At 42.1% G+C, this 23,482-nt stretch overlaps 3 protein-coding genes across 3 annotated transcripts in view; 1 reads left to right on the top strand and 2 right to left on the bottom strand.

Annotated features, from left to right (window-relative positions):
• Positions 1–13,076, bottom strand: part of Alg3 (Alg3, alpha-1,3- mannosyltransferase) — a 128,833-nt gene extending 115,757 nt beyond the window's left edge. The window contains exon 1 of the mRNA XM_071683492.1: positions 12,960–13,076. The gene's annotated coding sequence lies outside the window, so the exon portion shown is untranslated. The remainder of the gene's footprint in view (positions 1–12,959) is intronic.
• On the top strand, positions 2,286–9,154 carry LOC139760381 (uncharacterized). Its single transcript, XM_071683485.1, is given in 5 exon segments — positions 2,286–2,527; positions 5,762–5,918; positions 6,129–6,254; positions 6,394–6,526; positions 6,529–9,154. Coding segments are annotated over 5 exon segments (2,559 nt in total). The 5' UTR covers positions 2,286–2,426; the 3' UTR covers positions 8,571–9,154.
• Positions 13,077–18,598: 5,522 nt separating the features above from the next.
• Positions 18,599–23,482, bottom strand: part of eIF5 (eukaryotic translation initiation factor 5) — a 53,737-nt gene continuing 48,853 nt past the window's right edge. The window contains exons 14-15 of the mRNA XM_071683484.1: positions 19,727–19,915; positions 18,599–18,914 (exon numbers count right to left, since the gene is read on the bottom strand). Of these exons, the coding sequence (XP_071539585.1) occupies positions 18,756–18,914; positions 19,727–19,915 (348 nt within the window). The 3' untranslated portion in view covers positions 18,599–18,755. The remainder of the gene's footprint in view (positions 18,915–19,726; positions 19,916–23,482) is intronic.

Below are 23,482 nucleotides of genomic sequence, written 5' to 3'. Positions count from 1 at the left end.
CGCAAACCTCAGGTAGATATGAGAAGAGAAGCATAACATGTACCTTTGACGGTATACCGTCCCTGTGTACTACCGTGGTAAGTACTCGTACTGTCTGCACATGTACAGGCACTTTACACGGCACACCATCTGGACAGTACAAGGTTTAAATAGGTCTTGAGAGCTGGGTTGTTACGAAGCAAGATCAACGTCAAGTGTGTTTGTGTGTGCTTATAAGACATCTAATATCTTAATACTTAAATACCGCTCACATTTTTACGAGAAGGCATATAATGTAATTACTAGCATAAACACATATATCAAGTATCGCGTATATTGCAGTAAAACCAAAGCCTGCTATCCACAGCCAAGCCTTACAGGTTAACTCTATACTTTACTACTTCCATTTCCCCTGGCTCAGTCCACTGACAGTGCATGCCCCCCATATACCACATCAGCGCACTTCATTCTGCCTAACGCATACCGCGTCATCTGGAATGATCAGACCCCGACACTACTACAAGTCCTCCTTTACTCCATCCTTCCATCTCCTTATCTGCTTCCGCCCCCACCCCCCCGCCCTTTTCTCCCTCCACTTCTGACGTATATCTTAATGTCTTCCTTCGCTCATCCGATACAGACGTCCCAACGATTTCAGTGCACTAGGATCGGCCGTCTCGTTGAGACTACGCTAACGAATACAACTTTATTAGCACGTTCATGACACAATCAACCCGCCTCTCATGACGTATCGTCGATAGGCATTTAACTACCAAGATTCCCACCTCTTCCTTAAGCACTCAAGGCTCTAGATTTGTCTATACAAAACTGTCAGCACGGATATACTTTCGGACATGCCCATCTTTGGTCTCAAATGCACCCATCCGGGAAACGGCGATCAAAAAGGGGGGAAAAGATAAAGAAAAAAATCACAAGTAAGCGCATGATCAGGTATATTCCTTTACGTCCATGGGGAAATGAAACACGATAAGTTCACAGGTGCACTTTCGTGTAATAATCCTAGCCGTTGTATATCAACTGACTGTTATAGTTCTTTCTTGTATATCTTCTGATGATGTGATTTTATTACAAGAAAGTGCACTTGGGAACTTATCGTGTTTCATTTCCCCGAGGACATAAATACATCTTTTTTCATACATATTTGCCATTTCCCGCGTTAGCAAGGTAGCGTTAAAAACATAGGACTGAGCCATAGATGGAATAGCATCACTTGGCCTCCTTCTCTGTTCCTTCTTTTGGAAAAATAAAAACGCGAAAGGAGGATTTCCAGCCCCCAGCTCCCTCCCCTTTTAGTCGCCTTCTACGACACGCAGGGATTAGGTAGGAAGTATTCTTTCTCCCCTATCCCAGGGATATAAAGGATATATATATATATATATATATATATATATATATATATATATATATATATCGACAGATAAGTTATCTGACTCCGACTTGTTGAGGTTACACTGCGTGGAAGTCACCTTTGTATCTGTATCACGTTAAGTTGACGAAAAATGAGTCCATCTTGTCCCTGCTTCTGAATGTAGCACAACCTTGAAGATGCAGGAGTACTGGGGTTGTATCATCATCATCATCATCATCATCATCATCATCATAATAATAATAATAATAATAATAATAATAATAATAATAATAATAATAATAATAATAATATTATTATTATTACTATTATCAATAATAATAATAACTAATAATAATGACACACACAATATATATATGTATATATATATATATATATATATATATATATATATATATATATATATATATATATATATTCTAAAGCAGTATAGTTAATACGGATTGCAGTAATAGATAACAATCTATCGTGTGTGTGTGTGTGTGTGTGTGTGTGTGTGCGTGTGTGTCTATAAAAGGTGCAGAACTCCGTAGACGTAGTCACAGGTGAACCAAATGATATCATGCTTGAATTTGCCACAAACTCTCTGGAGGTGGTACCGACGTGTGGCTAATGTTGTTGTTGTGGCCCCTCTCCGCTGATGCCCACCCGGTGTTCACAGCAACCCTTTATCTTAACTCTCTCACTGATTAAAGTTTTTTCCTCAACCATCTTCCCGCTTCCCCCTTCATCCACTCCCTACCATCAGATGCACAACATTCGTCCTCGAGGTAATTGTGACGATCTACAGTCACCTCCAAAATCTTGATTTTTTTTTATAACGAAGTCCCCGTCCGACAACCCATGTTTGCAGTGATTGGCCGGGGACATCCGTGCGCACTCGTATATAAGAGGGTCGGCAACCAAGCCACATTCAGTAAGAAACTGACGAGCAAGCTAGAAGGGCAAGTGGAGAGACGTCGCGTTCAGGAACGTCCAAGCCTTTATCAAGCTATTTTACTTTTCCCTATATAACAAGTGAACAAGGGTTGCAAGTGATTGACTGTGAGACGAGAACAATATGAAGGTCAACTCTTCATCCCCAATGGTGGTGGTGGCCAACAGGCTTCCCTTCTGCCTCGGCACTAACCCCGAGACTGGACAGCTGATCAGAAAACAATGGTGAGTATTGAGACACATCATGCTGATGATATGGTTGATTGTTTACACTTGTCAAAGTTATGGAGGTTGGCCGATTGGGTCAGAATGGTTGCAACTTGATGAATCAACTTGCAAGAACACTGGTTTGTTGTTCCGTTATTCCTGCGTCATGTCAGGCAGGGGTTGTGGGACGGACAAGTAGTTGTAGTCTTCTGGCAGGTAGACGATGCCCGGTGAGTTGACCTCATCTTATGACTTATAAATATCGAGATGTTTTATCGTGTGTGATACATGTTACGTCAGCAGAGCAGATGCAAATGTAGTAAGAAATATTGATGGATATTGAAATTGTTCATAAGTGGGGCGACCAAGCAAGCGTGCTAACGTTAGCCCTCCTGGTAAGGTATCTGTGCTAGAATTTTCCATTCTTTCCTTTTGAGTCACCTGTTATCAAGTTCACAAGTTGACCGTGACTTTGACATTATAAAGCTTGAATAACTCGCCTCGTACAACATCGAACGGTATCGGAAGCTGCTCTTGTTCGGATAGTTGTCATGGGTGGCTGACTTGGATCTTATTAAATCCTACGCTGCGTAATAGCATATGGTGCTTCAGCAAGGTGATTTCCATCCTTTTGCAGTTCATGCAGTGTGTTGGGCATGGCTTGGGTTCACCTGAGGTTATTGAGGAAAGTCTGCGGGTCACAGACCACTTTTAACAGCCTTCGTTCTACACACTGGTGGAGCATACCGACCAGGGATGTGGGTAATCATAAACACACCCTGTACATTCTAAAGCTTTGCGGCGAGATATATTGCACAATAGACAGGCATGAACATGATCTAGTCTGGTGCATAGATTCCATACACGGTATATCATCAATATGATGCTTTTATGTGCTTGAAGATATATGCATGTGCACATAATAATGACGAGCGTGGAAATATTACCAACGCACGCGTTTTTAGAGAATCAAAATGCGGCATTCATTGACAGGAGGATACCACATGCAACAAAATGATTTGCTAGCACGAGTGTGATGCCACACACACACACACACGAGGCCGCACGAGTATATATAACTCGCCCCATACATTTACATTAGTATTTACTAACTAGCAGGTAATTACCAGGCTAGTTTTACCAGCTCCTGTGCTTGCTTGTCCTTGGAAACGCGTTGGTGCGTCCCATCCCTGACAAGGGTGACTGTTCTAACCCCTCCAGTTATCGTCCTGTTGCTTTGACATCTACTATTTCCAAAGTCTGAATTCCTTCTCAACTCCCATATCCTGACTTCTTGAATCTCACAGTTTCCTCACTTATTACAAGCATTGCTTCCGTAAGACCAAGATTCACTGGTGATATCCATTCCTGTCTTACGAATGTCTGGTCATCATCCCTGAAAGCTTCTGGGGAATCCTTCGTAGTTGCTCTATATTTCAAAAGCTTTTGACAGGTGGCATTGGGGTCACATCTCTTAAGCTCCCCTGTTTTCGTTTCCCTGCCTCTCCTCGCTCCCTCATATCTACCTTCCTCTCTTGGCCGATAAATCTCCTTGGTTATTGATGGATCAGCCTCTTCCTTCTGTATCAACAGCGCTGTCCTTCATGGGTCTGTCCTGTCTCCTACACTTTTTCTCTATTTCTATCATCGATTTCCTTTCTTTAAATAACCAAAATATACTTATATGCCGACAGTTCGACACTGCCTGCATTCCTCCACGTCCTTCAATAATACTGCTCCTCTCACTCGATCTGCATCTCGTCCAGACACAGCTTCCTCAATAAACCTGGACAAGATGCATCAGTGGGGCAGACGAAACCAGGCGGAGTTAGACGAAATCTGGCCGAGTTTAATGCCTCCAAAGTTCAATTTCTTCACATCTCCCTCTCGAAATTTCCCAAAACTTTTTCCCTCCTGTCTTTCTCAGTAACCATGATATGGCACTTTAAGAAGACAGGTTTCTCACCCCCTCCAAAACTGGTGCATACTTTTTCTCGTATCTTCTTTTTTTTCCATCCTTACGACTCAATACGTCAGCTGATGACCAGCCTCGAATAGGACTTTTGTCCGTCACTGGAGTCTGTACTAAGGAAAAAAAAATGGAGGAAAGGATGATAAGGGAGCACATCATAATGATTTAAAACCTTGTAACGGTTTATGATAACATCTTTTCCATGAACGGATGGGATTACAAAACAGAAAAGTGAGCGGTATAACTGTTAGAGATAAAGTTAGAAAGCATTTCTAAAACATAACAGTGGACATGGAGCGGGTATTAAATGAAAGCGGTTAGGTATGGAAAATGCTGGTATTATGAAATGAAATCGACCATGTGTTATTTCCTTCCTCTAAATACACAAGCAGGTAATAAACCACACACATTTCCCATGATAAGAAGGACTACATAAACGAAGAAGGTTACACTGGCTTAACTGCTGTTACAAGGAATAAAATGGCAACTATAGCAAACAAGCCCTCCCATCAGAACAAACTGGCAACTGTTGCACACAGGCCCTAACAACACAACGAATTAGCAACTATAGGATCGAAAGGGGAGTTGCCAACGTTTAAATAAGCATGCTAACGTTAAGGGAAGAGTGATATGAACAGACTTAAACAGGAATAAAGAAGTAAATATGCAGAGATTGGAGGTACATAGTCTAATGGAAAACAAGAACTGATGAATATGGACATGATTTTGAAGGTTTTGATATAAAGGAGCAATTGGCATCGCGAGTCTGTATCGTAATGTTTCCAAGAAATTTTCCTAGTGGCAAACATCTAAATTCATTCGTATAAATTTTGTCTGCTCGGGACGTATGCATCCACTTCTCACATCTCAAATAGTGAGTTGTCCTGCTTGAGTAGACATGATCTGTAACCCACAAATTTAACTTATGATTCTAACACAGGGATACACGCGTTCATTTGCAGCAAGCTTTGCAAACTCTTAAACTGACTGAACACTTTAAACTAAGCTGACGTTGCTAACGAGAACTGCTCAGCTTACCCATGCGAGTGCTTCGTGCACTGACTGTCCTGCTAGGACGAGAGCATTACTATCACGTTGAAGGTATGGGAGGTCTCTTGGATTCTTAGCCCACTCAATTGGTCTTTTCACTGGCGAGATTGAGTATTATCTGGGTATGCATTTCAGCGTTGTCTCCCCTTGCTGGAGATACTTTGTGATGATTATAATGGGTTTTGTCCTAAATTATGACACCGTTACTAACCGTTTAAATCTTATTGCAGCGCGGGCGGCCTCGTGACGGCTGTGGCACCAGTGGTGGTAGAGACGCAGGGCCTGTGGGTAGGCTGGTCCGGCCTTCACCTTGAGGACAATAATGTGGAAATTCCCGAGGCTGATCCAAATGACCAGACACCTACAGCCGGCCTCAAGAGCAGTCAGGTCAGTATCACTGTGCCATATCCTGATGAAACATGTTTCCTGTAAATAACATTGACTTCATACCATACATGTGCTGTCTTTACCGGATCCTTTTTCCACCTTTAGCACTTGGCCGTAATGTGTTTGGAAATAAATTGGTAAAAGGCGGTTTTAGTTAAGATTATAAGTGAAATTAAACCGAGAAATTACCGATTGGTTTTGTGGTTGCAGGTAATCCCAGTGACAGTTCCCAAGAAGCAGTTCAATGACTACTATAATGGGTGCTGCAACGCTACTTTCTGGCCGCTTTTCCACTCCTTGCCCGACCGGGCAGTCTTCCAGGCTGACAAGTGGGAGGTAAGCTTACCGCTTTCATTGAACACTTACATTATATGGTTCATAATCATGGAAATACCTGTGTATATGGTGAGTCACTACTCCACATTTTGTTGAGTCTCGCGGAAGAAGACTAATACCGTACGGCGTCTTGTCTCAGGCTTACCGGGAGGTGAACGCGGAGTTCGCCCGGCTGACGGTGAAGGCGGTACAGCAATTGTCCGAGACTCACCCTGGAAGTGTCCCTCTGGTGTGGCTCCATGACTACCACATGATGCTGGCCGCTAACACCATCCGGAGAAGTGCGACGAACTCAACCTGCCCATCAAGATGGCATTCTTCCTCCATATTCCCTTCCCGTCCTGGGACATCGTCCGGCTCTTTCCATGGGACGACGAGTTGCTGCAAGGTATCTTGGGCTGTGACTCCATCGGCTTCCACATCGAAGATTATTGTCTAAACTTCATCGACTGTTGCCAGCGTCGCCTTGGCTGCCGAGTTGACCGTCAGCAGATGCTGGTGGAACACAACTCTAGGACAGTGTCCATTAATCCCCTTCCCATTAGTATCCCCTACGACCGTTTCGTCCACCTGGCAGAGAGGGCGCCACAGGTAATGAAGAACAACCCTCAGGAACAGTTGCTGTTGGGCGTGGATCGTCTGGACTACACTAAGGGACTCGTGCATCGCATCAAAGCCTTTGAAATGCTACTCCAGAAACACCCAGAACTTATCGAGCGTGTGACTTTCCTACAGGTGGCTGTGCCATCACGTACAGACGTGAAGGAATACCAGGAGCTAAAGGAAGAGCTGGACCAATTGATTGGTCGCATCAACGGCCAGTTCTCTACCCCTAACTGGTCTCCACTCCGGTACATCTACGGGTGCGTCTCGCAGGACCAGCTGGCCGCCTTCTATCGCGACTCTTCTGTGGCCGTTGTGACGCCACTGAGGGATGGGATGAACCTTGTGGCTAAGGAGTTCGTAGCCTGCCAGACGGGAGAGCCAGGGGTTCTCATTCTTTCTCCATTCGCCGGGGCAGGCTCCTCGATGCACGAGGCTCTTCATGTCAATCCGTACGAGACTAACGAGTTCGCTGATACCATCTATCGTGCGCTCACCATGCCTAGGGACGAGCGTGAGATGCGCATGAAACAGCTGCGTCGCCGTGAGCGGGAACACGACGTTGACTTTTGGCTCAGGTCCTTCCTTAAGACGGTAGACTGCCTCAGTGATGCTGACAAGTCTATAGTACCGGGTCGCCTCCTTCCAATGAGAGAGGAAGACTTTTCTGAGTTTTTGGGCACATACGTGACAGAATCCTCACGGCTGGCACTGCTGATGGATTATGATGGCACACTGGCACCCATTGCTCCTCATCCAGACCTTGCCCAAATGCCTCCAGAGACACGACGTGTACTGGAACGCTTGGCACACATGCCTGACGTCAACATAGCCATTATCTCCGGTCGGTCTATGGCAGATGTCAGGTCAATGGTCAACATTGAAGGAATCACATACGCTGGAAACCACGGGTTCGAGATCCTTCATCCAGATGGGACCATGTTCATGCATCCAGTACCTCATGAATATGAGGTGAAACTGGAGACCCTCAAGCAGAGGTTGGAGGAAGTGTGTGTGGACGGTGCCTGGATAGAGAACAAGGGCACTGGCATCACCTTCCACTACAGGGAGGTGCCGTCAGAGAAAATAACATCTGTTATGGATCGAGCTCAAGAGATATTCAAGGATGTCGGCATCACCATCCATCAGTCCCGCAGGGCACTTGAGGCCAGGCCCCCCGTGACCTGGGACAAGGGTCGTGCGGCCATTTACATTCTCAGAACACTGTTTGGCCTCGACTGGTGCGATCGGGTGTCGACTGTTTTTGCCGGTGACGACAAGACAGACGAAGACGCCATGCGAGCCCTGCAGGGTATGGCTGTGACCTTCCGGGTCACCACGTGTCAGAACGTGCGCACTGCAGCCACGCATCGCCTCCCTTCCACAGATGCTGTCCTCTCCATGTTAAAGTGGATCGAGAGAAGACTAGGATCTCGGCTACCTCTTGGCAACGGCCAGAGATCGAGGACAGCCAGCATGTCCAGCCAGGGCAACCGGACTCCACCTCTTAGCCAGGGTAACCGGACGCCACCGCTATCCCCAACCACCCCCCAGCCCCGATCCCGCACCAACTCCTACACTAGGAGCGAGCCTAGCAAGCAGATGATGCTGATGAATGACAAGCTGTACCACCAGTACATCGCCAGACGGGCGTCCCCACCCCGCAGCTCTAGCACCTCTCCCACACACTCTCCCACCAGGTCCACCGTGTGAGGCACCAAGCCTGACGCTTTTGACTCTTGTACCTGGGCGCTTGACCCCGCCCACCTGTGTCAGGTATCAGGGGAGACGACAGGCCTGGCTTTCCCAGTTGTCGTGTTGTGTCCGGCACGGCCGCTCGCCCTTAGCTCTTGGACCACAGCAAAATGCCTCGCACTTCTGCAACGTTGTACAAATTTCCGGCCTCTTGTGCCAGTACTCTAAATATACGCATAAAAAACTATATTTAATCCACTAAGTATACCGGCGCCGTTCATAGTTCTCACTGATGAATCTTGACCATTTGTGAGTAGTCATTTCATACAGCAAATATTTTTTTCCATGAAGCTTTTGTACTGTATATCAATAGACAGCCAGTGGCAACACATCATCCCTAGTGAGCAGTTCATGTGTGTTAAGACCGTTAAAGCGTGACGAATGATTGCTGAGTGAGTTTGTGGCCATCATTGTTGACAATGCTGTGATAGGATGCTTTCCCGGCGTTGATCGGGAACACCACTGGTGGCTCACATATTTTCATGTTTGTACATAAGGTTTATGATAAGCCTGTAAATTGTTATTAAAACAGATAAACCTTATTTCGTTCGTGTCTTTACAAATACCATAAATAACGAGTAGTTCTAAGAAAATGGGGATTTGTGTATGTTTAAGGCCTGTTTAAGGCGTAAATCATGTATCAAACATAAACACAGCAATATATATATATATATATATATATATATATATATATATATATATATATATTTAGGGGATAGGGGAGAGAGAATACTTCCCACGTATTCCCTGCGTGTCGTAGAAGGCGACTAAAAGGGGAGTGAGCGGGGGGCTGGAAATCCTCCCCTCTCGTTTTTTTTTTTTTAATTTTCCAAAAGAAGGAACAGAGAAGGGGGCCAGGTGAGGATATTCCCTCAGAGGCCCAGTCCTCTGTTCTTAACGCTACCTTGCTAACGCGGGAAATAGCGAATAGTTTGAAAAAAAAAAAAAAAAATATATATATATATATATATATATATATATATATATATATATATATATATATATATATATATTGCGAGATTCAGCTCCCAATGGCGTTTCTCTGTAAAATGACAATTTTGAAGATATGTGACTACAGTAATGCTGACGTTTCTTTTCACGCTGACTTGAGAGTATGAGGGCAAAAAATAGTTTCATTAAAATTATATATATATATATATATATATATATATATATATATATATATATATATACATATATATATATATTTTTTTTTATTTTGCTTTGCCGCTGTCTCCCGCGTTAGCGAGGTCGCGCAAGGAAACAGACGAAAGAATGGCCCGACCCGCCCACATACACATGTATATACATATATGTCCACTCACGCACAATATACATACTTATACATCTCAATGTACACATATATATACACACACAGACATATACATATATACACATGTACATAATTCATACTGTCTGCCTTTATTTGTTCCCATCGCCACCTCGCCACACATGGAATAACAACCCCCTCCCCCCTCATGTGTGCGAGGTAGCGCTAGGAAAAACACCAAAGGCCCCATTCGTTCACACTCAGTCTCTAGCTGTCATGTAATAATGCACCGAAACCACAGCTCCCTTTCCACATCCAGGCCCCACACACTTTGCATGGTTTACCCCAGACGCTTCACATGCCCTGGTTCAATCCATTGACAGCACGTCGACCCCGGTATACCACATCGTTCCAATTCACTCTATTCCTTCCACGCCTTTCACCCTCCTGCATGTTCAGGCCCCGATCACTCAAAATCTTTTTCACTCCATCTTTCCACCTCCAATTTGGTCTCCCACTTCTCCTCGTTCCCTCCACCTCTGACACATATATCCTCTTGGTCAATCTTTCCCCACTCATTCTCTCCATGTGTCCAAACCATTTCAAAACACCCTCTTCTGCTCTCTCAACCACACTCTTTTTATTTCCACACATCTCTCTCACCCTTACATTACTTACTCGATCAAACCACCTCACACCACATATTGTCCTCAAACATATTTCCAGCACATCCACCCTCCTGCGCACAACTCTATCCATAGCCCACGCCTCGCAACCATACAACATTGTTGGAACCACCATTCCTTCAAACATACCCATTTTTGCTTTCCAAGATAATGTTCTCGACTTCCACACATTCTTCAAGGCTCCCAGAATTTTCGCCCCCTCCCCCACCCTGTGATTCACTTCCGCTTCCATGGTTCCATCCGCTGCCAGATCCACTCCCAGATATCTAAAACACTTCACTTCCTCCAGCTTTTCTCCATTCAAACTTACCTCCCAATTGACTTGACCCTCAACCCTACTGTATCTAATAACCTTGCTCTTATTCACATTTACTCTTAACTTTCTTCTTTCACACACTTTACCAAACTCAGTCACCAGCTTCTGCAGTTTTTTACATGAATCAGCCACCAGCGCTGTATCATCAGCGAACAACAACTAACTCACTTCCCAAGCCCTCTCATCCACAACAGACTGCATACTTGCCCCTCTTTCCAAAACTTTTGCATTCACCTCCCTAACAACCCTATCCATAAACAAATTAAACAACCATGGAGACATCACACACCCCTGCCGCAAACCTACATTCACTGAGAACCAATCACTTTCCTCTCTTCCTACACGTACACATGCCTTACATCCTCGATAAAAACTTTTCACTGCTTCTAACAACTTGCCTCCCACACCATATATTCTTAATACCTTCCACAGAGCATCTCTATCAACTCTATCATATGCCTTCTCCAGATCCATAAATGCTACATACAAATCCATTTGTTTTTCTAAGTATTTCTCGCTTACATTCTTCAAAGCAAACACCTGATCCACACATCCTCTACCACTTCTGAAACCACACTGCTCTTCCCCAATCTGATGCTCTGTGCATGCCTTCACCCTCTCAATCAATACCCTCCCATATAATTTACCAGGAATATATATATATATATATATATATATATATATATATATATATATATATATATATATATATATATATATATAAGGCTGCACATCTTCTATCAGTGGGGGACTGTAGACTTCTTCAAATGGAGAGACTTCATTTCCAGTGATAAAGCTTCGTCAAAGGTAACTTTTCACTCGCAGTGGAGTCTCGAGCAGGCGGAGTCCTATAAGACACACACAAACACACTAGCAGCAGGGAAGAAGCCGACAAGAATCAAAGGCAATGGCCACCCAGACCTCATTACCTCCAGGAAAAGACAAGAATGAATATATGATGTAAATACTGAAATTGGGAGATAGCAACAGACCTGGAAAAACTAATAGTTTACATTTGTTAATTGCCATTTTCTTCTTAAATCTCTTAGACCGTTGCAATGACAATTTTATCCATCTTATACGTACTATCATTCAGATCCACTACCCTGAACTGATTTATAGCACATGACTCGACAACCTGCCTTTCTGTTTGACAGCTTCACTTATAAATGCTACTGCAATGTTCCCAGTCACCTTTGGAATAATTTCATGTAATTTCTGGCTCCTGTTTCATCTACCTGAACAACTTTGCACAAAAGTTATGAACTTGGTTTTCAATCTTCAGTGTTGCAATTAATCCTATCTGGTATGCAAACCATGATGCGTTATGAGATTCTACGGCTAAACACAATATCGCAAACTGAAAAAAACTGAATCAGACGTACCATAGTCATTTGAACTATTTCAAAGTATTTCACACGTCACGAGGTTATATTTGATAATTACTATTGCACCAACACCCACACGAGTAATCTGGACAAGCACCTGGGTAACTTTAAACAACTGTGGGCGTAGGTCTTGGTAGCCCTACACATGGTTAAGGTAGGTTCCCGGGTGGGTTCGACGAATTTCAAAATGATCAGTACATCTCGTGTTGTCTTGATAGGGGATAATAAGGATGAATGTGAGACGAGAGAAACTTCCATATAATTAAGGTAGCCCCAATTCAGAGTTATTTCCAAATACAAAAGCAATGTGGCATTTACTGCGGCAAATAACAGGTAATGTCATTAGCAATCGATGTATTACATTATTATGAAAGCAGCGCTAACCTCTGGACACAGGGAACCACAGTCCGCTTGTTTATGCCCTCGCCTTCCGTTTGCGCTTCCCGTATTTTTCAAGCTTCGTATAATCCCACTGCCTTCTTAAAGGTTTAGGCAAACTGCGCATCAACCATGTTGGATATCTGCAACAGATCATATAGAAAGAACCTGACGCACCGCCTTAAAAAGACAGCCTTCGGAGTCTTTCAGTTTTGTGTGTGTGCCGTAGGGTTAGTGTATGAGGAACAGGGACTATCTCTTGTGTTTTCTAATTACAGTACCTAAAATAATGACCAAGAGGGCACTAACCATTAACGTAACGGAAGCTTCACTGATGACCTAGCATCTTCAGAGGTGATGTCAGAATTACGATGAGCACAAAAGTAACAAATCACTGCAGCAGTGTCCTGTGGACTTGAATTAGTGCGCATGCGCAGGGGTTTTTCAGTTCCCATTTTCTGAAACGAACTTTAAAATTCTATTTACAGGAATATCATGGTTTAACTACATTGCCGGTCTTAAGTGATTGCGAAAAAAAGACGCTGCTAGACGAAAGTCTGTTGTTTATAAACTAGAACATACTACGTGAAAGGCTTCCTTGTGATGCCATATGCAATTAACCCAGTACCCTTCCGGAAGAGTCCTGAGTTACTCCACGTTCTCCTTCCAGTAGCTCGCAGGAATGGAATGTAATGGATTCATGAAACGTTATATATATATATATATATATATATATATATATATATATATATATATATATATATATATGAGCCAAGTGCACGTGAAAGCGCACCTTCATAAAACATACAAACCTCCAACAGCCAGGAATGAACTCGGGACCCTTGTGCAACACTCGCGAGCGTTCATAGCCTAGTAGTAACGCTCCCGCCTGTTGCACAGGGGTCCTGGGTTCGATCCTGACTGTTGGAGGTTTGTATGATATATATATATATATATATTATTTTACATTTATTTCATTATACTTTCGCTGTCTCCCGCGTTAGCGAGGCAGCGCAAGGAAACAGACGAAAGAAATGGCCAAACCCGCCCACATACACATGTATATACATACACGTCCACACGCGCACATATACATACCTATAAATTTCAACATATACATACACAGACATATATATATATATATATATATATATATATATATATATATATATATATATATACAATTATACTGGCAGCCTCTAATTCATTCCCGTCGCCACCTCGCCACACATGAAATAACCACCTCCTCCCCTCGCATGCACGCGAGGTAGCGCTAGGAAAATACAACGAAGGATACATTCGTTCACACTTAGTCTCTATCTGTCATGTATAATGCACCTAAACCACAGCTCCCTTTCCACATCCAGGCCCCACAAAACGTTCCATGGTTTACCGGACGCTTCACATGCCCTGGTTCAATCCATTGACAACACGTCGACCCCGGTATACCACATCGTTCCAATTCACTCTTTCCTTGCACGCCTTTCACCCTCAGGCATGTTCAGGCCCCGATCGCTCAAAATCTTTTTCATTCCATCTTTCCACCTCCAATTTGGTCTCCCACTTCTCGTTCCCTCCACCTCTGCCACATATATCCTTTGTCAACAATCTTTCCTCTCTCATTCTCTCCATGTGACCAAACCATTTCAAAACACCATCTTCTGCTCTCTCAACCACTCTTTTTTATTGCCACACCTCTCTCTTACCCTTTCATTACTTACTCAATCAAACCATATATTGTCCTCAAACATTTCATTTCCAACACATCCACCCTCCTCCGTACAACTCTATCTACAGCCCACGCCTTGCACCATATAACATTTTTGCTTTTCGAGATAATGTTCTCGCCTTCCACACATTTTTCAACGCTCCCAAAACTTTCTCCCCCTCCCCTACCCTGCGACTCACTTCCGCTTCCAAATATATATGCATATATAAATACATACATATATATATTTTATCCCTGGGGATAGGGGAGAAAGAATACTTCCCACGTATTCCCTGCGTGTCGTAGAAGGCGACTAAAAGGGAAGGGAGCGGGGGGGGCTGGAAATCCTCCCCTCTCGTTTTTTTTTAATTTTCCAAAAGAAGGGACAGAGAAGGGGGCCAGGTGAGGATATTCCCTCAAAGGTCCAGCCCTCTGTTCTTAACGCTACCTCGCTAATGCGGGAAATGGCGAATAGTATGAAAGAAAAAAAATTTTTTTTTTTTGCTTTGTCGCTGTCTCCCGCGTTTGCGAGGTAGCGCAAGGAAACAGACGAAAGAAATGGCCCAACCCACCCCATACACATGTATATACATACGTCCACACACGCAAATATACATACCTACACAGCTTTCCATGGTTTACCCCAGACGCTTCACATGCCTTGATTCAATCCACTGACAGCACGTCAACCCCGGTATACCACATCGCTCCAATTCACTCTATTCCTTGCCCTCCTTTCACCCTCCTGCATGTTCAGGCCCCGATCACACAAAATCTTTTTCACTCCATCTTTCCACCTCCAATTTGGTCTCCCTCTTCTCCTCGTTCCCTCCACCTCCGACACATATATCCTCTTGGTCAATCTTTCCTCACTCATTCTCTCCATGTGACCAAACCATTTCAAAACACCCTCTTCTGCTCTCTCAACCACGCTCTTTTTATTTCCACACATCTCCCTTACCCTTACGTTACTTACTCGATCAAACCACCTCACACCACACACTGTCCTCAAACATCTCATTTCCAGCACATCCATCCTCCTGCGCACAACTCTATCCATAGTCCACGCCTCGCAACCATACAACATTGTTGGAACCACTATTCCTTCAAACATACCCATTTTTGCTTTCCGAGATAATGTTCTCGGCTTCCACACATTCTTCAAGGCTCCCAGAAATTTCGCCCCCTCCCCCACCCTATGATCCACTTACGCGTTTCCATCCGCTGCCATATATATATATACATACACGTCCACACACGCAAATATATATACCTATACATTTCAACATATACATATATACACATGTACGTAACTCATACTTGCTGTCTTCATCCATTCTGCCTCCACCCCACCACACATGAAATGGCACCCTCCCTCCCCCATGTGCATGCAAGGTAGTGTGCCATGTGTAATGCACCGAAACCACATCTCCCTTTCCACATCCAGCCCCTCCTGTTTTTAATTTTTCCAAAAAGAAGGATGTGGATAGGGAGCTGTGGTTTCAGTGCATTACACATGACAGTTAGAGACTGTGAACTAATGTGGCCTTTTATGTCTGTTTTCCTGTCGCTACCTCACTGAAGTTCGGGGTAGTGATGCCGTTTCCTGTGGGGCAGGGTATCATCAGGAATGGATGAAGGCAAGCAAGAATGAATATGTACGTACATGTATATATATATGTTCATGTCTGCTTCAGCGAGGTAGCACCAGGAAAATAAACTAAAAAGGCCACAATAGTTTACACTCAGTCTCTAGCTGTCATGGGTAATGCACCGAAACCACAGCTCCATATCCACATCAAACCCCATAGACCATTCCATGGTTTACCCCAGACGTTTCATATGCCTTGGTTCAGTCCACTGACAGCACCTTGTAGATGATGACAAAGGGGTGGGCGCAGGGGGCTGGAAATTCTCCCCACCTGTTTTTACATTTCTAAAAGGACAGAGAAGGGGGCCCAAGTGAGGATTATTCCCTCAATGGCTCGGTCATCTGCTCGACACTAACTCACTAACGCAGGATATGTTGACTATGTAGCGGGAAATGGCAATTAAGTATAACAGAAATAAGAAAAAAAAATAAAAATTATTGCTGGTGTAATTAACCGAGCTCTTAGGTTGGTTTAGAGTATTTCCAGACATCCTCATACCTACTATTGACAGCACGTACTGGTAATAAATTAACAATCATGGCTTTAAAAAAATGCTTTTTCCCCTGGTCTACCTTTCATATTTTAGATACAGCTCATGTTAAAAAAGGAGAATGAAAAGTATGAGAAGAATAAACATTTCAAGCACAAAATGGATGGGTCAATAAAATAAAATTGGATGCTGCAACAATTTTTTTAAGAGCTTTACAATAACATCTAAAAAAAAAAACAAAGGCGACAAATGTATCAGTGGCAGCCGCCTAATCTTTCATACTACATCCAAATCACCTTAATAGTCAAAACCAATTTCTCAAGATCACTTGAACAATGTCATTTTTCGACACTATCCTCTGTGGTATTCCTCCAATTTTCATGTTTAGAAAACTTATGATCTGTACCCTTACATTTCTAGAAATAATAATGAAAAAAAAAGGTACTGAGAAATTACCTTGCCACATAATCGAATGCTGGTTTCATTACTATAAATAAAAATAAAGTTTTAAATATGGTATCTTTTTCGGTACATCAAAAGTTTTACACGAGTGAATATCACTGTTCTGTGTATGAAGTCACTGCAATCTCCATCTTCAGCCAGTAATCTAGGTAACAGATTTATCTGCATATATCTACTGATCCCAACTGACTTGTTCTATGCTCCTCATTCTATCACATGAATTGGGCAAGGGGATATATCCAGACCAATATAGTAAAAAGAGATAGGTACCAAATGATTATAAAGCAAGTTCCAACTTTCTTTAGCTACTCAGGTATCTCCCCTTACCAATGTCATTTTAAGATCACAGTTCATTACATGTAGTCTGTTCAAAAATAATCTAGCCGCCACACCACATAAAACATGCGGCAAGATTGGGGGGAGTAAGCCTTTAACAAAATGTTAAAATCTGTAACTTAAGAATTTCCTTTACATATTCATAACTTGGCTTAACATCTTAGGCATAAAACCTCCCCAATCTCTTCCTATTTAGAGATCATCCACTGCTATTGTTATTTAGATGTTTGTAGGTGAGCAAATTTGTTTTTACAATATCAAAATTCAATCTATCAATACTTTGGTCAATATTATACAAGAACCCACAAGCTGTGTCCATTTAATAAACAAAGAGCTTAATTTTGTTCTTAATACTGACTACTTGCAAAAGGCCCAAACACCAAATAATGCATTATATACGAGATGTACACAGTAAAGGCGAGTTACAAAACCACGTAATTCCTGGTATTATATGCAGAAAATCATCCACATTTCCCAAAAATTACCTATGGTCGCATCATGCTGGTTTATTACACCGTCTAAAAGCTTTGTGTGATGAACAGTTGAGAGGTCAGAGCTGCTTCTAACCATCTTGTAGCTTTTGTTATGTTCTATAGTAAACATTTAAAAAAGTATGATCCTGTAACACTACAACTGGATTTTAAATTGTTACAACTCACACTAAATGGAGCTACTACCTCACAGCTACCAATAATATTCAATGATTAACCCTAAACCACACTGAGCATTTATAACTTTCAATGGAGGTTTAAAACATTTAGTTCTTGAATGGTGTATTATGGACTAAACCAAATTTTTATATACTTAACAAAACCAAAATATTGCAACAATCGGAAAATACTGTAGGGCCCATTTTATATATGCCTTGTGCAAAAATTATTCTCAACACATCTGGTCCAAGCACAAAAAAAAAAAAAAAAAAAAAAAAAAAAAAAAAAAAAAAAAAGGTACTGCCATGTACCCTAAAAAGTTTTAAGGTTATGGGAATAACTTGGAGCTATATCATTAAGCACTTGCTACAGCTAATGAGCCGGAAAAAAAAAAATACATGAAGCTGCATTTTCTGTCTGGTTATTCATCAATAATTTCAGATTAACATTCAATGAGGACCAATATCACAAAAGTATTAATGCAAAAACAAATAACATCCCAAATAGGGACTGGGTACTGGTTAACATTATGCTTTGTCTCTAACTGTGATCACCAATTTGTAAGGTCAGAAAAATGCTACCTGGTTAGTCACTTATGATGGGGTTTATAAAAATAATTTTCAAGTACTATGTAACAAGTAATGATGTAGTTTTGTACTGATTGGCAGCATAATTTAAAATTCAGTGAGTGTTTCATGTAGATTCAATTTCAAGTAACCAAGTTCCATTATTCCTTCCCAATTATTCTTTAAGTAATATGGTCCTCATTAATAATCTGCCAAGAACTAAAGATTCAGATAATGATACTTATAAGTTATCAATATCCAAATCACTTTCATCCTCCTCCTCCTCCTCTTCTTCCCCAGGAGCAACAATCTTTGGAGCTTCAGCTACAAGTGGTTTAGTGTCTGCTGAATTCTTGGCTTCCTGTTCTTTAAGAGTCTGACTCAGTGCACGAGGATCAAACTGCAAAACAGAAAAAAAAAATGTGATGTAGGACACAAAAATACATACATCAAGAGTACAATCACACTATGCAGCACTGAACACAGAGAAAGAGGAATTTTAACATTTTTGCAAATGATTCATATCTTTGGTTACACACACACTACATACATACATCCCTGTCTACCCACTCATTACACTGAATGCATGCAAAGCTTACTGACAGGACAGTATCCTCATCTTACATTACGGAGCATGCCTCCAAACCAGTAGGTAAACTTCCTTACAAGTCTCACTTAAGCCTTAAATTTTTTTTTCCCTCAATGGCAATTTGCCAATATCCATTCTCAACCTGTAAAGTATAATGCACTGAAACCATAGTCCCCTATCCAAAACACGTCTTACAGACCTGTCTGTGGTTTTTCCTTCCACTCATCTTCTCCCTACATTCCAAACATTTAAAATCCACTCCTTCAGACCTCTAATATTTCTATTCATACTTGATTATTGTTTTCTGCACTAGCAAAGAAATGCCAGGAAACAGACAAAGATATCCACTCACATACACATATATATTGCAATAGGTCATAGAGGTATGCGTGATCTAGTGTTTGCTGATAAGCATGAGGAAAATGAAACAAGTTTCCAAGTGCCCTTTCGAGTAATAATAACATCGTCAGGGGGGTGCAAGCACAAGATATTACACTTGGAACAGTCAGTTCATATACAAAGAGGAGGCAGAGCCAAGACATCTTTGTTAAACAAGAGTTTCCAGTTGGTGGTGTATGGAAACACTCGTCTACCAACAAACAAAATTGTCTGAACTTCCTTACTTCAACATCACCGTCTTCTTCCTCTTCCTCTGTGGTTTCTTCTTCTTCAGCCTCCTGGAGCCACTTGAGGAAAGGTTGGGCTTTGGCATGGATCTCCGATGCAGTTTCTTTACTAACATACTTCCTTGACACCTTCTTTCCCCAATCCAATAACACTTCCTCCTCAATTACGTCTTGATCATACATAGTCTGGAATAAAAATAATCACATTTGGATCTGTGGCTCAGTATCCAAGTGCAGCTACGGAGATCATGATTGTGCAACTGTGCGAGAAAAAATCAAACCTTCCTAAGGGTGGGAAGGGTAACAATGAGACTTTTGTTTAAAAAGTCAAAATAACTGGACAAATCGGTTCCAAAATTAGCATAAAAAGGAATAAAAATCATATATACATGTATAATGCAACCAGTCTTAGTTCAGGAAAAAGGCCTACCAATATTCCAACTTTACAGACAATCCTACCAAATTCTAAACATGGTACAGCATGTTAATTCATTTGTTTCTGATTTCTGCAAGAGTGGTTCAACTGAAAACAAATATATGAAGGAAACAGCAATATGACAATAATCCTCCCCTCCTGTATTATTACTTTCCACAGGAAGGAGCCAAGTCAGGATCTTTCCTCCAAGACTCTGTTTTCTGCTCCTAATGTTATCTGACTTAACAAGGCAAACTGTGGATAGGAAAGGGCTGAAAACATGGACAAATGGGGTGAGTGAGCAGCAGTAAACATCAAGGGGCACAAGATAATCTTTTGAAAGGAGGTTAACAGTGAGAAAGAGAAGCAATGAGAACATCATTAGAGGGCAAATGTGGAAATAACTGACAGAAATGAAGTGAAAAGATGAATCATAGATTTGTTGAATGCATTTGATGACAGGATGATAGAAGTGACAGAAAACGGTTTTTGAAAGCATTGCAACAGAAGACATGTGGCAAAACATCTCGAGCGAATGGAACTAGTTTAAGTTCTTGTAAGAGAGGAGGGGTGATTGTGTTGTTGAATGGCTAGTTAGTATGGCTCGTGGTTAAGGTGCCCGAGGACTAGCACAATGCCTGTAAAGTACCAATGTGTAAAGAAAAGGGGTACAAAAGCAAAAATTCAACTTACAGGAGTACAAGTTTGTTGAATGTACTTGGTAAGCTGTATGGGTGAGTGGCGAGTTTCAGACTGGGCAGGAGCAATGTGGCTCCGAGAATGGTAAAGGATGTGGGGATCAGATGTTAGCTTTGAGGATGTGCAAGAGATACTTAAGGGAAACATAAGGACTTTAATGGGGTGATTATGGATCTGGTGAAAGCATATGAAAATGTTAATAAAGATCCTCTGTAACAGGTAAGGTGCAGAAGGGAAACAGCATGAAACAGAAGAGTTTTTATCTTGAGAGTAAAGTGTCTGTGTGTCAAGAGAAGACAGTGTTCCACGAGAAGTTGGATATACTGAGGGGCTGTTTAATTTGTTAGTGGATAGGGTGGAGAGGGAGGTAGAAGCAATGGTCTTGGAAACAGAGGCAGGTCTGCAGTCCACCTTGGGTGGTAGGGACCTGGGAGGCGAGTCAGTTTATGTTTGCTGGTGACTGATTAGAGTGAAAAACTACAGTTACTGGTGTCCAAGTTTGATAGTGTCTGTGAAACAAGAAAGTCAAGAGCAAATGTGAATGAAACCATGGTTAATGGGTTTAGAAGTGAAGAGAAGCAGGTTAATTGGAATATAGGTTTGAATGGAGAGAGCATGGAAGACTGAAGGAAGCAGAATGTTTTAGATACCTGGATATTGATATGGCTGTAAATGGTACCATGGGAGCTTTAAGGGAAAAGATGGGTATGTTTGATGTAAGAGTAATCCTGTCTCTGCTTTATGGATGAAAGAACGAGTCATAAGATAAAAATGTAGAGAATGGATGTATTGGAAATCAATGTTTGCAGACAATATGTGGTGTGAGGAGGGTTGATCAAGGAATGACTGGGTTATAAAGAGGTAAAGGAGTTAAAGAAATATGCGAGAAAGAGCTAAAAAGGTTGTGCTAAAGTGGTATGGATATATGGAGACGAGTTAGTAGGATGACTACAAGGGTACAGTAAACATGTCAGGGGAAGGAAACAAGGAAAATAAGGAAAACCAAGGAGGAGGTGAAAGATGGAATGAAAGGGTCTTTGAGTGTTTGAAGCCTGAACATGCGGGAAGGTGTGATGTGCTGAAGATATATGGGGAATTGAAATGATGTGACAGTCGTGAGAATGTGGTCAATAGGCTGAACCATGGCATACAAAGCAGTCGGGGGATGGTCATTAAGGTCTATGGATCCTTGTTGTGGACAGTGGGCTCTGGTTTAAATGCACTGCACATGGCAGCTAAAGAGTGGATGCAAGTGAATAAGGCAATTTCTTTATATGTTCCTGGTGCTACCTCACTAACAAAAAATGAGGAAAATTACTTTTTTTTCCCCATCCTTGTTTAGAGTTTCCTACATCAATGCCAAGTAATGACAAAGAAAAGCCACATGTGCTCGCATCCACTGCCTAGCTGTCAAGTGAAATGTACTTTTCCCACATTAACACCAAGTACAGATAAAGGCCGCATATGCTCATATCCACTCCCTAGCTGCCAAGTGCAATGCACCAAAACCAAAGCATTCTATCCACAACCAGGCCCTACAGACCTTTCCATGGTTTCCTCTAATTGAGTGACATGCCCTGGCTTGGTCCATTGACAGCATGACGACCCCTGTATACCACACCGTGCCAAGTCACTATCCCATGCATGCCATCCATCCAGATGTTCAAGCCCCAATTTACTTACAATCTTTTTCACTCCATCCCTCAGTCTTCAAGTTGTTATTCTTCTTCTTGACCCCTTTACTTCAGAAACACATATCCTCTTTGTCAACCTCTCCTCACTCATTCTCTCCATATGTACAAACCATTTTCAGTATCCCTCTTCAGCCTTTGTCACCCTCTCCTTACTCATTCCCTTCCTGTCCAAACGATTTCAGTATCCCTCTTCAGCCTTTGTCACCCTCTCCTTACCCATTCCCTTCCTAACTCCAAAACATTTCAGCACACCCTCTTCAGCTCTCTCAACCACAATCATCTTAATACCAAACCTCTCTCTTACCCTTTTATTACTTAACTGATCGTACCAGCCCATTTCTCGTTATTCTGTTTATCATTCATTATACGTAATCACTGTTTCCCGCGTCAGTGATGTAGCACCAGGAAACAAAGAAATTGCCCATCCACTCATGTACACATATATATATACATAGATGCACACATACATATACATATCAACATATACAAACATATATGCAGACACTACATACATACAAATGTACATATTCATACTTACATACCTTCATCCATTCCTGTCGCTAACCCGCCCCACAGGAAACAGCATTGCTATCCCTTGGTTCAGTGAGGTAGTACCAGGAACACAGACCAAAAAGGCCACATTTGTTCAAACAGTCTCTAGCTGTCACATTATTTATCTATCTATTTATTTATTCATTTTGCTTTGTTGCTGTCTCCCGCGTTAGCGAGGCAGCGCAAGGAAACAGACGAAAGAATGGCCCAACCCGCCCACATACACATGTATATACATACACGTCCACACACGCAAATATACATACCTATACATCTCAATGTATGCGAGAAATACTTAGAAAAGCAAATGGATTTGTATGTAGCATTTATGGATCTGGAGAAGGCATATGATAGAGTTGATAGAGATGCTCTGTGGAAGGTATTAAGAATATA

The sequence above is a fragment of the Panulirus ornatus genome, chromosome 36 (assembly GCF_036320965.1).
Source record: "Panulirus ornatus isolate Po-2019 chromosome 36, ASM3632096v1, whole genome shotgun sequence".
NCBI classification, from domain to species: Eukaryota; Metazoa; Arthropoda; class Malacostraca; order Decapoda; family Palinuridae; genus Panulirus; species Panulirus ornatus.
The sequence above is the reverse complement of the archived record's forward strand: the minus strand, read 5'-3'. Positions and strand labels throughout refer to the sequence as shown.